The sequence below is a fragment of the Chroicocephalus ridibundus genome, chromosome 3 (assembly GCF_963924245.1).
Source record: "Chroicocephalus ridibundus chromosome 3, bChrRid1.1, whole genome shotgun sequence".
Lineage (NCBI taxonomy): Eukaryota > Metazoa > Chordata > Aves > Charadriiformes > Laridae > Chroicocephalus > Chroicocephalus ridibundus.
Window position 1 is genome coordinate 105,283,194 of NC_086286.1, and position 15,698 is coordinate 105,298,891.

Below are 15,698 nucleotides of genomic sequence, written 5' to 3' on the forward strand. Positions count from 1 at the left end.
TCTATGAAAATCTAAATTTTAACAGGAATTCTTTTTCTGTCACTTTCCCTGCATTTCAGTGATTGCCTGAACTAGTCTCTTTCATCACGCATTCGTACTTGTAATAAAATTGCTTTATACCTCTCAGAGAGTGTAAAGGCTACAGAATATGTAATTATTTTTTGTCAGTTTTATTAGTCCTTTCCCTGATAGAGTGGTTTAAATTCATAGTAGCATAAATGAGAATCTTTTTATTTTTTTTCAGTATAGTTTGGAGCTTTTACACACTTCCTCCTAATGCTTTTTTCTTACTAAACAGTGTGGTGACTTGAGGATGTTGTACAAAAGACCAGAGGTAATGATTCCTAAGTATACCAAATATATAGACAATTTGTCACCTTTTGTTTAGCAACATATAAGAGAAACAAAAGAAGAGAAACTAAATTTCTGTTATGTGTTTTTTATTTGTTTATTTTTCCTTGGAAAGATAGCTTTTCTGTAGTGTTATTGGGGTAGTAGTTTTTTCTAAAGTATTCTTTGGGATATAAGCAGTCATTAATTCATTCAGGCTTTTTCTATAGCTGGGAAATTCTGAACAACATGGTATGAAATACCAAATACAGCTATTTTTAAATAAAGTAATCACAAATATTTTCATAAAACGAGTCTAATCTTTGCAGAGACGTAGGCACATTGAGTTAGAATTCATCTCAATCTCCTAAATATTGTAAATATTCTGTGTACTTTATCCTGAGTTACAGAGCATCAATTTGAAATTGAAAAGTGTTTAAATATGCTATATATGGTTGGTAACTATATTAAGCCTTATGAAAAACATAAACTACAGTTCTTGTCTCTTGGCAGTAACTGCATTCTCTTACAAAATCTGAAATACTAAAAGCAACAGAACTGAAATCACTCTAAAACTCTCTCTGAATGTTATCTTTCTTTTTTATGTCAAGTGTTCTAACCTGGAATGTAATAATTTTCCTGAACACCCACAGTGAACCATTTAATAGTAATTAGCATTTCAATGTGTGTTAACAGCATTTATGGCAACCTGTTTTAAGCACTTGTTAGAGCTTTCCTAAAGTGCGTATCATGGATAGAAAAATAAAGCATCACTTGAGCATTTGCAAAAATAACATAGCATTACTTGCTTTCCCTTTTACATCCACTGTAGTCTGTGATGTGTTCTGTTTCTGCAATTTTTAAATAAATCGCATTGGAGAGCGTAACAGTATGTCATTGTTCCACTGCATCTCACTAAATGAAAGTGTGCTACAAACTGCTGCTCAATTTGTAATACTCACTGTATGATGTTCATTGTTTTCCTGGAACTTGTATTTCAAAAATGCTTATGGTATGCTCAATTTTACATTGCAATACTTCTGCCAGTAAGGCAAGACATATATTCTGTGAAGAAACTTATGAGTAGAATGCTAATATTTAAGTGTCTTTTCTTCACAGCTGTAACTTGCCCCGGCATAGAAACTCTGCTCTCAGAACATGTTGTCTGGAGACTGATTTCTGGGTCACTGAATGAATATGGAGCTCAAGTCATGCTCAGCTGCAGTCCTGGATATTATTTATTGGGTCGAAGACTCATACAGTGCAGGACTAATGGAACATGGAGTGTAGGCAATGAAAGGCCGAGTTGTAAGGGTAAGGAACATACTTGTTTACAGAATATCCTATGCTTTTTAATATATATTTTAATTTATAAATAGTTTAAACTTTTTTTTAAAAAATGCTTTGCTATCAGTCTCCTGTAAGTAATTTTCATTAACTTGTTGAAATCAATTACTTCAAACTTGTGTTTAAAGTACAACATATTTCATACAACAGTCAATGAAGTAGCATCAGAAGTTCAATCTGGATGATGACCTATGTCTGGATTTATTCAACTACATAGTGCATAAATATTTAGAGAATACTATGACGATAATGTTATTCCTTTAGAAGATTCCAGATTAGAATTAGATTAGAAGATGATATTGCCTTGATGTCTCAGGTGAAGCATGAAAACTGTACTGTTGGAGAAACATATATGTGAGCTTTTATAATGTCTTAATACGAAAGTATCAAACACGACATGAGCCCTACCTTTAGATGTTTAAAGATTTAGAGAACCTCGACATTCTCAGTGGGATCATACAGTTGTCAGGGGTGACAATATCAGTGTCTTAATGAATCCCCCCAGAACTTCATTTTTTCTTTTTCCAAGGTGTTACTTGCTTTGCTTGGAGGGGATATTTGACACATCAGCTAGTTCTGCTACCCTTAAAGGAGAAACTTTTACTACATTATGGTAGTACTTACAGGCTCTCTTTCAATGCCGGGGCAACACAGAAGATCCCAGCATCTGAAGGAAAATGGCCAACTAACAGTCCTACCATACTGAGCAGAACTGGAAATAAAATGTAGGCATTCAGTTTTTCAGAGTAGTATGTAATTTCAGTGAGATATTCAAATTTAGTATTTCATCCTGAAAGAGACGCTTGATTTTCTTTTTTGAAAGAAAACAATTATTTTTTTTTAAATTCTAAAGACATTTGAATGGCTGTTCTGAAACAAGTTGAATCAATAAGGGATGGCAGCAATGTAGGAAATAATTCTTGGGATCAGGTGAACACTTTACTAAATTGTACCTCCTGGTATTTTTTAAGCAAAGGGAACAGAATCATTCTGCTTTGTCAGACTCTGTTAAGTCTGCAGACATGTCAATAATCCTTTGTAATAAATGGCATGATATTGACAGCAGAATGAACATAAACATCAGATAGCTTTTCATATTGCAAAGAAATAGTTGAGCAAAATTTTCAGCATGATGTACATATTGTGAAAAACAGAAGAAAAAAATAATTTGCCTAAATACAATCTCCTAATACTATATGAGACAAATTACAGTATCTAAGATGGTAGATACTAAAGAGAACTTGAGAGAGATTCTCAACCTTCTTCAGCAGCAGCTGGAGGCTAGACAGAACACCCAAGATCTCAGATTTTACTGAATCACTCCCAAGGGTGATTCAAGTATAAGTTGACACAGTCTTTCACCAGTACTGGGAAGTGTGTGGCTACAAACCTAAGATATAGAATTTATAGAGGCAGTATTAAAGAATGATGCTAGTATAGGAAAAGAAGAACAAAGAGCTATGTACACCATTTAACTAAAAATAATAAAAATATTTATTTTCTAGAAAAGAAAAAAAATAGTTAAGATGTTTTTAGAGCAAGACTGAGAGAGCTACCTATAACAGCAATCAGTACGATACATACATGAAAGCAATGTATTTGATCTTATCTAAATGATGATGGGCTGTGGAATTATTGGTTGGTTCTATTTTATTCCATTAGTATTGTTTTGGGAAAATTTCCTTTTGAAAATATTCAGTTGGAAAAATTAGGTGACTCTTCTATATCTTTTATAAACCAGTAAGAGCTACATCAATTTTCTTTTAAAATCTAAAACTAGTGAGTTTTTTATTCTATTAACTGTAATTGTGCCCTTTTCCTTTTGTGCACACATACTAAAAAACCTGGTTTTGTATTTGCTGCCTAGTACGCAGCTACTGTTCAGCTGCTGAGAAGTCTTTGAAAACCTAGTTCTCGACCAGCCTCTACAATTGCAGAATTTTTGTGTAAGTAGAAAATAAAGGTGACCCATATGGGATGCAGTTAACCAAAAGCAAAGTATGAGGTCAACACAGAAACCCAAGGAGTTGCAGATTGAAGATACATTAGTTTATTTGTAAGACACGTACATTATTTTGCCCTCTGATAGAGGACTGATTAGGTTTTAATTATGGCAAACTTCATCCCCCAAGAGATGTTCAGTAATACTTCCATTGAATAGAGATCATTAAGATCCAGAAATACACTATAGAGTATTTTGAGAAGTCTACTGTTTACTTTCTGTCTGTCATTCAAATGCTAAGGGTAGGTTATATAAAGATAGGTCATAGCTGTTCATATTTCTGAAGCAGCAGGAAAGCTAACTGAAACACTGATGATAAGTCATTTATATAATATTTATCAATACCTACTTGTGAATAGTATCTCTAAAGGAATTGCGAAACATCAATTTAAGGTGGTTTTGGATTAAGAGAGACTAGTAAATTTATTTTGTTTGAGAATATGCTAAACAGCTGCCTAAGAAATAACGAGATGGCTCATTATTCATGTAGTTTAGTTATTTTTGACTGGAATCACTGTAATTAAAAATAATAAAGCATTTGTAATATGTTTAGAACAATTCATTTTATTGCATTTTAGAAAAAAATTGGTTTTTTTAACATAAGCAGAAGCGTAATTAATATTCAGCATTAGCAGTAGAAGTTACAATGTTACACTACTCTACAAAGTACAGTAATGTGACTTGATTGTAGTTGAAAGGAGTCTCATCCACCTCGGGAAACCTTATGTGCATAAAAGACTTTGATCACATATATTCTGATTATGACTGAGTTAACTGCACAGTGCTATGTACTTCATTTTATCTACCCAATTCCATGTTGTTTTCCGTAGTGAACCTTTTAAAATATAGAAGAATGTGGCCTTGAGGTTTCAGATAGGAAGTTTAGTTGTGTTTCACGTGCTTTTGAAAGTAAATCCATGATTTATGTTAATATATAATAAAATACAGTTGAAGCTCTTGAAGGCATTAGTCTGCATCTTAAATTACGTTATTGATATATTTTTCTAGAAACATGAGACATGACAGAACAGTTTAAATTAGTTCAATACATTCTTGAAAGGTAATTTTTCATGTGTTACTCATAATAGCTGTGGGTTGCAGCTGATGCTACAGGAGGTTTCTGTGATAATGGGTCAAGTCTAGACTTAAGAAAAAACAGAAAATGTATATTTTTTGCAAGTATAGTACCATATATGTTATACGATTGTGAACAGTAGTGAAGAATAAGAAAAAAGACACTTCATAACAACCAAAAATACTACATGTTAAAAAAAATAATATCTTTAAAGAGACATAACACTTAAAATGGCTGGGGAAGGTATATTTGAGGAGTGGCCAGGAATATGTACACATGCAATATAACTGCAACCTTCCCAGACATTCATATAATTCTCTTGTTTCAGAACTTGAAACAGAGATTGTGTTTAAACTGCTGTCAAGATGTGAAGATATCCTAATGAATTTTCAGACTTAGAACATGTGTTGCCAAATCAAGCATACTTTTAAGCTCTTACAGTGGAATACAACTCTTGTATTAACTATTATTACATTTACTTTTTAAGAAAATGTGAGGTGGTATATTGTCTTCCAGTCTAAGAAATTATGAAAACTATTTTTTCTGTTGTTTGGGTTTTTTCCTAGTTATCTCCTGTGGTGGTCTTCCATCTCCACCAAATGGAAATAAGATTGGAACCTTAACAGTGTATGGAGCTACTGCAATTTTCACCTGTAACACAGGATATACGTTAGTTGGTTCTCACGTGAGAGAATGCTTGGCAAACGGTCTCTGGAGTGGTACCGAAACCCAATGCCTAGGTAAAAAACAAATTTCTGTTTTGTCGTATGTTTTATTTTATTTTATTTTGTTTTAATCAAACAGTATCAAGTACTAGATTTCAGATCTTATCAAGCAACAAAATTTTTAAGTAAATGAAAAATAAAGGTATCTTAAATACAGAAATATTGTGTACTAGCATATAACTTTTTATTAGAAATTAAATTGTATTTCATGTTGGAATGCTTTTTGGACCAAGAGGGTTTTTTAAGTGACTCGATTGCCCACATTTACAGTACTTTGATTTGCTTTGTGGAGCAGTCACAGGTGTGTGATGAAACTAAGCTGGAAGATGAGGGTCAGTTCAGGAGTATTCCTAATGCATTCCAAGTACAAATGAGCTTTCAGCATATTGAACATTCAGTTAAGGGAAGTAGACAACAGACAGCCCAAAGTAAAGCAAAACCAACACCCTTACAAACCCTGTGACGTATATAGTTCAGACCTTAAGTTTTCAGCTCAACGCTTTCACACACAGAATCACACAGAATGGTGTGAGTCATTCTTCAGATCCACTCGTATTGGTTTGCACTCCTAGTATAGACATAAGAAAACCATTTTCTTTTTCAGTCACCTTAGAGGCTCAGCAGCGGGTGTATTCCTGGTTGTGGACAGTATATTTATTTCTAAAATCTTTTATTTGCTTTATTTGCTGTCATTTTGCAGATTTCCTTCTTGCCCCACAGGTGAATGCTCTCAGTTGCTCTCAGGAAAGGAAGAATCTCTTTCTTCTCCAAAGTTCTACCTCACTTAAAAAGCAGATTTCTTCTCAGCTGTGTAGCGAAATCGTTTTAGCAGAAGGCGTAGTATTCCAAGCCTATCCAGTACATTTTAAATAGAACAGTTTAACCACCTGTCATATGCAAGAATTTAATTGTTTTACAGAGGCAATAATTAATTCATTGTGAAAAAAACTCCAAAACAACTGGAGTAACTAGTATATCATTATCCCCAATTTTGCTGTTTTTAGCAGTAATGAAACAGTAAAACCATTCTTTCATAAGGAAATAGTAGGAGCTGCAACATGGATTGTCAGAAATTATTCTCTATCCAGAACTCACTTGTAAAATTTTCAGGTAGGCTAGAGCAATGATTGACTAATTAGATGCATGTCTAGCAGTAACATTTGACTTAAACCTTTTAAATAAATTATGCTGATTAATTTCCAAGTTATAAAATCCCTTGTCCTCCTACTCCATAGAAACATCAAGTTTTTTAAAAGTATATTAACATGAAAATTTTGCATGTGAAAAATAAAATTTCGGTTATCTTCCTCTGACCTTGGTGTCTTCAAAACATCCCATTAAAAGAATATGGATAGATATGTTTTGCAGTGTCATGAAGAACAACATACTTTCGTCCCATCAGAAGAAATGAATTCAAATCAAACCTGAAAAAAACACGTTTCCAAGCCTCACTTCTAAAAACCTTGCTGTCTGAAGAATCCCTGATGTTGTCAATTCCATGAACCAAATCAAAATAAACCTGACATCTCCATTTACAATAAGTCAGTGTCAATATGTATCTGTGAGAAAGAAGTTTTGCTTATACCTAAAGAACTGATAATGAAAGGTTGCTGAGCATCCTTAGACACCTGAATCCATTCTTAACTTTCTAAATATCAACAGTGTTACTGTCTTTCTGTGTTCAGATAGACATACATATGACCTTTGGCATATTAGGTTGCTCATTACCTTATAGAAATAAGTGATAAGTAGGTGGTCTGTCCTGTTTTGCATTAAATTTCTAAGCAGTTACTTCATAGTACCATCATAAAGGGTATTTGCAGCTATTGAGCTTTGAGTTCATACTCTCACCAGGGTGCAAAACTGAACAAAATAGCTAGAGTTCCCCTGAGCAAAACATAGAAAATCAGAGCTGCATTTTAAAACACAGCAACATTCCCCTGGTAGAATATATTAAGATAAAAGAAGAACATTTGCATCACAATAACCAGGTGTGATGGCACCATATAACAACTCAATCTTGTCTTCAAAAATCAATTTTCAAGTATCATAAATTTCATCTTAGCAGATTATTAAGAAAAAGGAATAGCAAGTATCATTAGATAAGCACAATTTTTACTAGTGTCAACATCCTGCATTTCTGGAGATCTTTAATGCCTGAAAATACTTTTAGATAAAATATTTTGAAACAAGTTGCAAGTCACAAGACAGTAATGTACTAACAGACGAAAGTATAATAATCTAACCTTGATGAAAAAGAATGTGGAGTTATCAGATGCATATTAACTCTATTCTTCATCAGTGTAGAACAGACAATTTGGTGGGGTACAGTCAAATACAGAAATGTGTGAGTCTTTTCTCAGAGACAGGGATAAAATCACTTGCCGTGTTGATTGCCTTTTCTTCTTTCAATTCATATACTAGGCTGCATCAGCAAGGAAAATGAAGACAGAAAAAATAGCATAAGACCATGTAATTCAGATCTGAATTAAGATTTTAGAACCTTTGATCATGTATTCCTGATTGATTCCTTCATTTTGCAACAGTAATGTTTGTTATTACAATTTTTGTGAAGATAGTGTTACGGTATCTCATCTCTTAAGATATGCAGTGGTCAGTAGTGACCATTGCCTTATAGAACTAACCTAGCTTCTAAATGGCAGTTCGTTATTAGTAAGTTCCCAGCAAGATGTAATTGTTTCTGGCAAACTTTGTGAAAAGGTAGAACACTTCTCTGGCTTGATACGTATTCAATTTCAGACACTTTATTGTTCAATTTAAAAAACGCTGTCATCTTGATGGAGGAAATAAATGGGATGTACTTTAATTACTACTTCTTTTGATACTTAGAGAACTCAAGGAGTAAAATAAATATTTTTCTACCTAGGAAAAAGAATTCCACTGAGTTACTGGTTAGGGGAATGCTATGCCTCAGCATTACCTTTTCACATACATAAGTTCATCAGTTCCACAGTGGAACTATATAAGAGGTTCGTATGTGAAGATAAATCAGCTTTCTGATGGTGTCAGGTTATCCCTAGACTGAGGCTGACCAACAAGATGCTGGAACTGCAGCTGTGAAGATCCAACAGCCCCAAATTTGTGTGTGTAGGAGTATTTTCCTTAGCCTTTTCTTCTGTTGCAAACTTGCAAGCTACCCTGTTAAAAAAAAGAGCTATTACCTCTCATTTTTTTGCAGTATGTTATACCATTCATTGCAAGTGTAGTGCCTGACAGCTGTGTATAATAATTTCAAGCATAAAGATATGTGTTAGCATTCATTCATTTTAACTAACCTAAAAAAACACTTCATCATCTGATCAATAATAATAGCATTTAGTACTTATGTACTGCTTTTCTTTTTTGAAAAGCTATACACACAGGATAATTTGGCTGCCAACATATATGAGCTAAATAATGTACAAATCTCAATGGATTCTGTTTGTATTGTAAATAACTCTTGCCCATAGAAGGCTGGAAAAGATATTTTTTTTTCTCCTATTCTGACTTCTGAGAAATATATTTTACCACTGAACTCCCCAGAAGATTAACTGTCTACGGTAGTCACAAATTTACATTGAAATAGTGTAGGTATGGAGAAGAACTGATCAGTACAGGACTTAGACAGTGAACACTACCAGTTTATTCTCAAAGTCAGTTTAAAAACTACACACTGTGAAGCTTTTAACTCTTTGGGAAATGGCTAATAAAGTTGCATAGATCTCATAGTTAGGAAAGACTATCTCTATATATAGCTTGAATTTCATTTTGTATGAATTCATCGTTTTCTTCTCCAGGAGTGGTTTGCTGTTGGTTTTCATCAGTTTCAGTTTTTTACAAATCCACATTGAAACTGGTCTGCATTACTATTATCTTATCCCCTTGGTCACAAGTAGTAACTATTTGTTTTTTTCCACCTGACTGTCTGCCTTTTAAATGATTTGTACAGATCTATTTCCACTGGTAATGAAAGATTTCATCTTGCAGGAGCTATTCCTGCAGTAAGAGCAATGCTTGTCTTATGATACTTACCAATATTTTTTCTAAAAAATTTGATGGACTATGGTTTCTAGTTGATGTACCAGATTGATTGCATTGTTGAATGCAGCCATGTGCTTAGAACTGTTAAATGCATGGATCTACGTCACTAGACAAAAAAGATCACATTTAGAGCTGGAAGGTTGTTAATCACTATTTAGTCTTTGCTGTTTCAAAATCAGGCAAGCTCTGTAGTGCCAAAAATACTGCACAGCTCTGAGTGTGAAATTTGAGTTACCATGCGCGTGCTGCAGAAGATTGTATTTCTGCTACTAAACCTCTTTCTGCCACTCTACATTCTCTTACATAAGGGATATTCACACCATGTACTTTAGGCACCTTATTTAGATGCAATTTAGAGTACAATCTAAGGTCCTGAATTCCCAACAAGGTCAATGGAACTATGCAGGCTCCTCCAGAGAGCAATTCAGGAAAGGTAAATTCTTAAATTTTAAAGCTAGATGATGAGAATGCCACCAGTTCTATATTCCTAAATTTCAAGGACAGCATGCACCAAATTTATTTCAGAGGTGCCTTTAGGACTTACCTGAAGCCTGTAAAAATCAGGAAGCAAACACCCAGGGAGCTCTGAACGAGCCTTTCCATTTCAAAGGAATGATAATGAAACACTTTTTACCTACGCTGTACCTGCATGAATGTAATTCAGGGCAGCTATAGATGAAAATAGGTATCACTTGATGTTACCCACTGGTCTGTGTAGAGCCAATTTATGATTTCAGGCCAGCTGAGTACACTAATTTCTATATCTCAGGAAAGAGTTTGTCAAATCCTTATTATTTGTCTCAAAAGAACGCTAAAGCCAATGACTGTAGTTAACGAGTCCAAGGCTAAATATAAGACCTAAGTCTTCAGGTAGTTAGTATTATATGTATTTTTCATAGTTGTACAAGGCTAAATATGAATTGTTAGGCAAGATTTTTTTCAATTTAACTCAATTACTCACACTGCTGATATTTCATATCTGTTCCCTTTTTTCTCTTCCAAGAATAATTGCACGTATGGGTCACAAAACATGTTTGTGTGCATGCTTTGTTTATGTGACTGACCATACCTACATGTAGGGTAGATTAAATAGGAAGCATTTAAGGGTTTCCTTAACTCCATGTCTATTATTGGTGGCATTTAATCATCGACAAAAGGGTTTTCCTAAATAGATATTTATTCCTGACTTTCTATGACTTTCAGGTGCAAAATTGTACATCAACAAATCAAGGACATACTTTTGATCTAAATTTAAATCTAAACTACTTCATTCCATTTTCATGCATTTTTAGCATAATTTTTTTTTTCCAAAAAAAAGTAAGATTAACATATTTTATGTAATTCTATGATATTTCTAATTCTCTACATTTGTCAGTGTGGAAAAACACTGCTACTGACTGCTTGTGTAAAAATATCTGATCTTGTGATTGATAACTCCTAGGAAAACTCCAGTATGGTATTGTGATATTGGCTTATATTTCAAATTCTTATTAAAATAAAAGAATTATTTGTATCTTGTTTTCCAGGTGTGGTAGAATAAAACTACTAAACCAACCTTGAGCTATGTGAACAATTTCCTTAATTCTTGATAGCATATTTTATTAAAAAATCCACCAGCAGCCTCCTTAATATTCTTTTAATCTAATTTTACTTGATGGGAAAATTACGTACATTTTGTGTTATTGCGGTGCTCTTTCAGTTCTTGAGTTATTGGAATATTAAATATAAATGAGTCAAAACTCCCAGAAAAATAATTAAATCCACTAGCTCAAATGATCTGTAAATGAAATGACTCACATAATAAGTCCAGCAACTTGTTAAACCCCCGTTTAAGAGAAAGTGCATAATATTTTGTATTTTGCGTTATGCCAGTTGGCTCATCTCAGCTTTCTTTCTTCTTGAAATTTCTTGTGGTTCCCTGTGTTTGGCTTCAGTGCGGCAACTGCTTTTCAATTCTTCACTATTTTTGTCTAGAAAAAAATTTTAAAAATCAAATGTATTTCATTCTATTTTGTGTAAATACAGCTTTTCTCTTCCCATTTTTCATCTGTTTCATAGATTTCCTTTCCCAAAATCTGCGATTTTTCCAATTGCCTGAATGACAATTTTCAGAATTGTCCCAATGCCTGAATATTTAGGGTCGTGCAGAATTATTTTCTTTAGGAGAAGAAATTCTCATGAAAACTGAGCTATACCTCTGCTCTAGTACGTGGTTCATCTAGGCTGTAGAGTAGGCATACTATGGATTTGTTACTCCTGGTAGTACAGTTGGGGGGGAGAGATGATACAGCAGTAGATGGAAACAATTAAGGAACTACTCAAAAAAACTAAACTAATATCTGTGATTTCACTGTATAAGTCTGAGGTGATGGCATATGTCATTGTGAGGCCGCTTTCTACCATTCTTGAAAGGTGGGAACAGCTGCAACTACTGGAAAAAAAACCCCAAGTATAACATTGATTTCCAAAGAAGGCAAGAGGCTAGCTATTTCACCCCAGTCCCTAGAAAAAATGAGGGAGCAATTATAGGGAACTGCCCATTTCCAGGCATAACAAGAAAAAAACCCAAGAAAATAAGAAAAAAACCCAAGAAAAACAGGAAAACAACCCAAGAAAATAATTGGGAACAGACAGGATGGAGCAATCAAAAGCAAACATTAATAATCTTACTGCCTTTTCCGATGGCTGTCTCATTGGATGTAGGTTTCAGTAGATTTCAGCAGTAGATTTCTTTCACTTTGTGTTACAGCAACACTTTTAAAGCAGTCTGCAGTAGTATCCTTGTCGCCAAATTTAGAGGACAGGGACTGGATGGGGGGACTACAAAACGAGTGGAAAACTAGTTGAGCCACCAAACTCTGTGGATAGTGTTCCATGATTCAAAGTATGACTAGGAGCCAGTGGATACTGAGGCCAGCACCATCCAGCCTCTGTCAGTGACTTGGATAACAGGTTGGGGTGCAGCCTCAGCAAGTCTGAGAATGACACCAAATGGTGGGAGAAGAGTTGATATGCTGGATTGCAGTACTGCTAAACAGAGGGACCTTGAGAATCTGGAGGAATGGGCCAACAGGACGCTCATAAATTTCAACAAAGACAAATGCACAATCCTGCACTTTTCCTAGAATAATGCCGTTTGTGAGTACCGGCTTGGAACTGCCTGGGTAGAAAGAAGCTTTACGGAAAGCAATCCAGGTGACCTAGTGGAGAGGCTGAAAAGGAGTTAAAAATGTGGCCTTGCAGTAAAGAAGTTCGCAGACTGGACTGTATGAGCAGCAGTGTAGTCAGCGGTCATGGTTATTATTTCCTCTTCAGCCCTCATGTAGAAAACTGTGTAGTTTTTGTGCCCTCCACCATACAAGGGAGATACTGGAAACAGACGCAAGAAGGACCCATTAAGGGGCTAGGGGCTGAGGTATGTGGTAGACAAGGAGAGGCTGAGTGGGGCTAGAAGAGAGAAAACAGTAAGGGGGATCATAGTAATAATTTGGACTGAGAACAATAGGGTAAATTATTCCATGAGACATTTCAAAGAGAAAAATATGGTTTTGATGTCATTGTTACTCTCGTGCCGTACTCCCTGTCAGGGGAAGAGTAGCTGTGTAAGAAGGTGTGTATGAAAAGCTTACATTCATACTTTCTTCCACGGATTTACAGAATATCAGAATGTCTCATTAAAGACATCAGCAATCCTACAATTAAGATTACATACGAAAAAAGTAGTCAAGTGGCATGTTTTTTACTCTTCTAGGGTTTTAGAAGAGGTATTAAGTGTAAATGAAATACACTGTCTGGCATTATTAAAGGCGCTTTAGTAGAAAGCAGATTCAATCCCAAAGAAGCTAAGTTACAAACAAGCCTGCTGTGGATGGATACAGCCTGTATGAAACATATCACACGCCTCCCCATTCTAGCAGCAGGCATGAGCCTCAGGTCCCTGTCCTCACATCTCAAAATGAGGACTTAACATAGTTTCAGATGAAATTGTTGCCAGTTGTAATTAATCAGTGTCATCCAAAAAAATGAACTTTTTTCCTCCTCTTTAATCAGTAAAGAGAAATAGTTTCCTGCTTGGCAACTGTGTTTTCAAACAGAATGAAGAATCTAGAGAGAATAAAATCATTACTTGGCTTCCTTAATGCCAAGAGTGCTATTACCCTGGAGTAATGTGTTCTGTATTGTGTAACGGCAGCCGCTATAACTGAGGAAACAGCACTGGTAGACGTTCGTTCCTTTTCGTGCCTTCCTACAACTGGAGAAAACGTCTATTTAAAGCATACCGACCATATTGGAAAGCAATATACAGAAGAGTTTATTATAATTTTGACATGAATATGAGTTTATAAGCACAGAAAAGCATTAAATATCTCAGTTTATCTAAGACTCAGCTGAAGGTAACATAAAGGTGATTATTATTTGGAAAGAGTAAACACAAAAAACACTTTTTATGATTTATTACTAAAAGCCATTAATAAATAAACATGAACTTAATTGTAGAAAGTGGAGCTGAATATTAGGAAATATTTGAACATAAGAAAATATGCTTAGCTGTAGAACTGTTTTTTTTGTTTTCAAGAAGTCTGTGTAGAAATTGCTTTCTATCTTGCAGGCTTCAAATTAGACTAGAGAAGATTTCTATTAAATATAAACATAAGTAGTGGCCTAAATAACATTGTAAAGCTAATGTAGCAAAGTGGGACATATATACACATCTGAAATAACTCTTGTTTTAGTTCTCCTGAAGGCAGTAGACTGACTGTGATCCCACAGAAATGTTTTAAGTTTTCTTTATTTTTTAAAAAATGAGGGATTTTTTTTGGTATTGTTTTTAAATTTGATTGGTTTTCGGATTGGTCTACTAATGTCTGAAGACTTGCTAGTGAGAAATCAGTTATTTGTTGGATATGTATAACAAGGACTATGTTTGTTCTAATAAAATAACAACACCAGGACATGCAAATAAGCATGAAACTTGATCGTCTCTCCTATTAAATCATTAGAACAATGCCTAGACATGTTTTTGGCTAAGATTCTCCAAGACTATTTCCAAGAATGGTTCCAGTTAGCTTAAACCAGTACTGATCCTGGTAGGCAGCTTGCTTGCAGCTGTGCTGGTCTGGAGGGCAAGAGATTTGCATTTGATGGATGCAGACTGCTCTGTGCTGGTTGGCCTCTGCCAGGGAATGGTCCCAACCGTTTTTAATTTATTAGTATAGAGATCTACTTACAAAGTCTGCAGCAAATCAAGAATCAGAATCATTAATCAAATCAGAACTCTATGAGGAAATGGTAGTATGGGTTTGAGAGTTTGAAGACCTTTTAATTCACACTTCTCTGAAGAAAAAGGCAACCTTACTAAGGCAAAAGGGGAAAAAATATCCGTGTTAAAATTGTCAGTTTTCTAGCAATTAAACTGAATGATTTGTAATTTGCAATTTACATTTTCCAGACATTCTTCTGACAAATCTGTCATTTCTGCAACAGAATCTGCAGAATCTATACATATGAAAATTAAAACTATTTGAATGTCACTTCACCCTAAAAAAGTAGAAGGAATATCACCTGTAGTTTTTACACCTCAGAACTTGTTCTGTACAGTGTAGTATATGACCCTAACGTTTATTGAAAGCAAAGATGAAATTTTGTTTTCATATCAGCATTCTTGTAAATGTTGGCAAGGTTTGTAAGACTATATGGTTTTGATGGGTTTTTCTTTTATTGTAGCTGGTCACTGTGGTTCTCCGGATCCAATTGTAAATGGTCATATTAGTGGAGATGGTTTCAGTTATCGTGATACTGTAGTCTATCAGTGTAATCCTGGCTTTCGACTTGTTGGTACCTCTGTCAGAATTTGCCTACAGGATCACAAATGGTCTGGACAAACTCCTGTTTGTGTCCGTAAGTATCACTAATTTTTGACTGAATTATTACTACTATTTTAAATGTAACTGAACAGTAACAATGGATTGGATGTTTAAAGGTATTTGAATGAGGTGCTCAGATCAGGTGTTTATTGGTCCTATTTTTAATTACAAGGGTCATTATGATAATCTAGTCTAGTTTCTAATGTAGCACAGGCTGACGATCCAGTAATTTCTGATTTCTGTTGTTTCAGAAACAGGATGACATAGGCATTAAAGTGGGTTGAACAACAGGCTACAGCTGCATAACTTCATCT

At 34.7% G+C, this 15,698-nt stretch overlaps 1 protein-coding gene across 2 annotated transcripts in view; it reads left to right on the plus strand.

Annotated features, from left to right (window-relative positions):
• The window catches only part of CSMD1 (CUB and Sushi multiple domains 1), a 1,197,532-nt gene that overhangs the window by 1,120,933 nt on the left and 60,901 nt on the right, over nucleotides 1-15,698 (plus strand). For both annotated transcript variants that reach the window (XM_063330346.1, XM_063330347.1), the window contains exons 51-53: nucleotides 1,450-1,644; nucleotides 5,321-5,494; nucleotides 15,245-15,418. In XM_063330346.1, coding sequence (XP_063186416.1) covers nucleotides 1,450-1,644; nucleotides 5,321-5,494; nucleotides 15,245-15,418 — 543 coding nt within the window. The remainder of the gene's footprint in view (nucleotides 1-1,449; nucleotides 1,645-5,320; nucleotides 5,495-15,244; nucleotides 15,419-15,698) is intronic.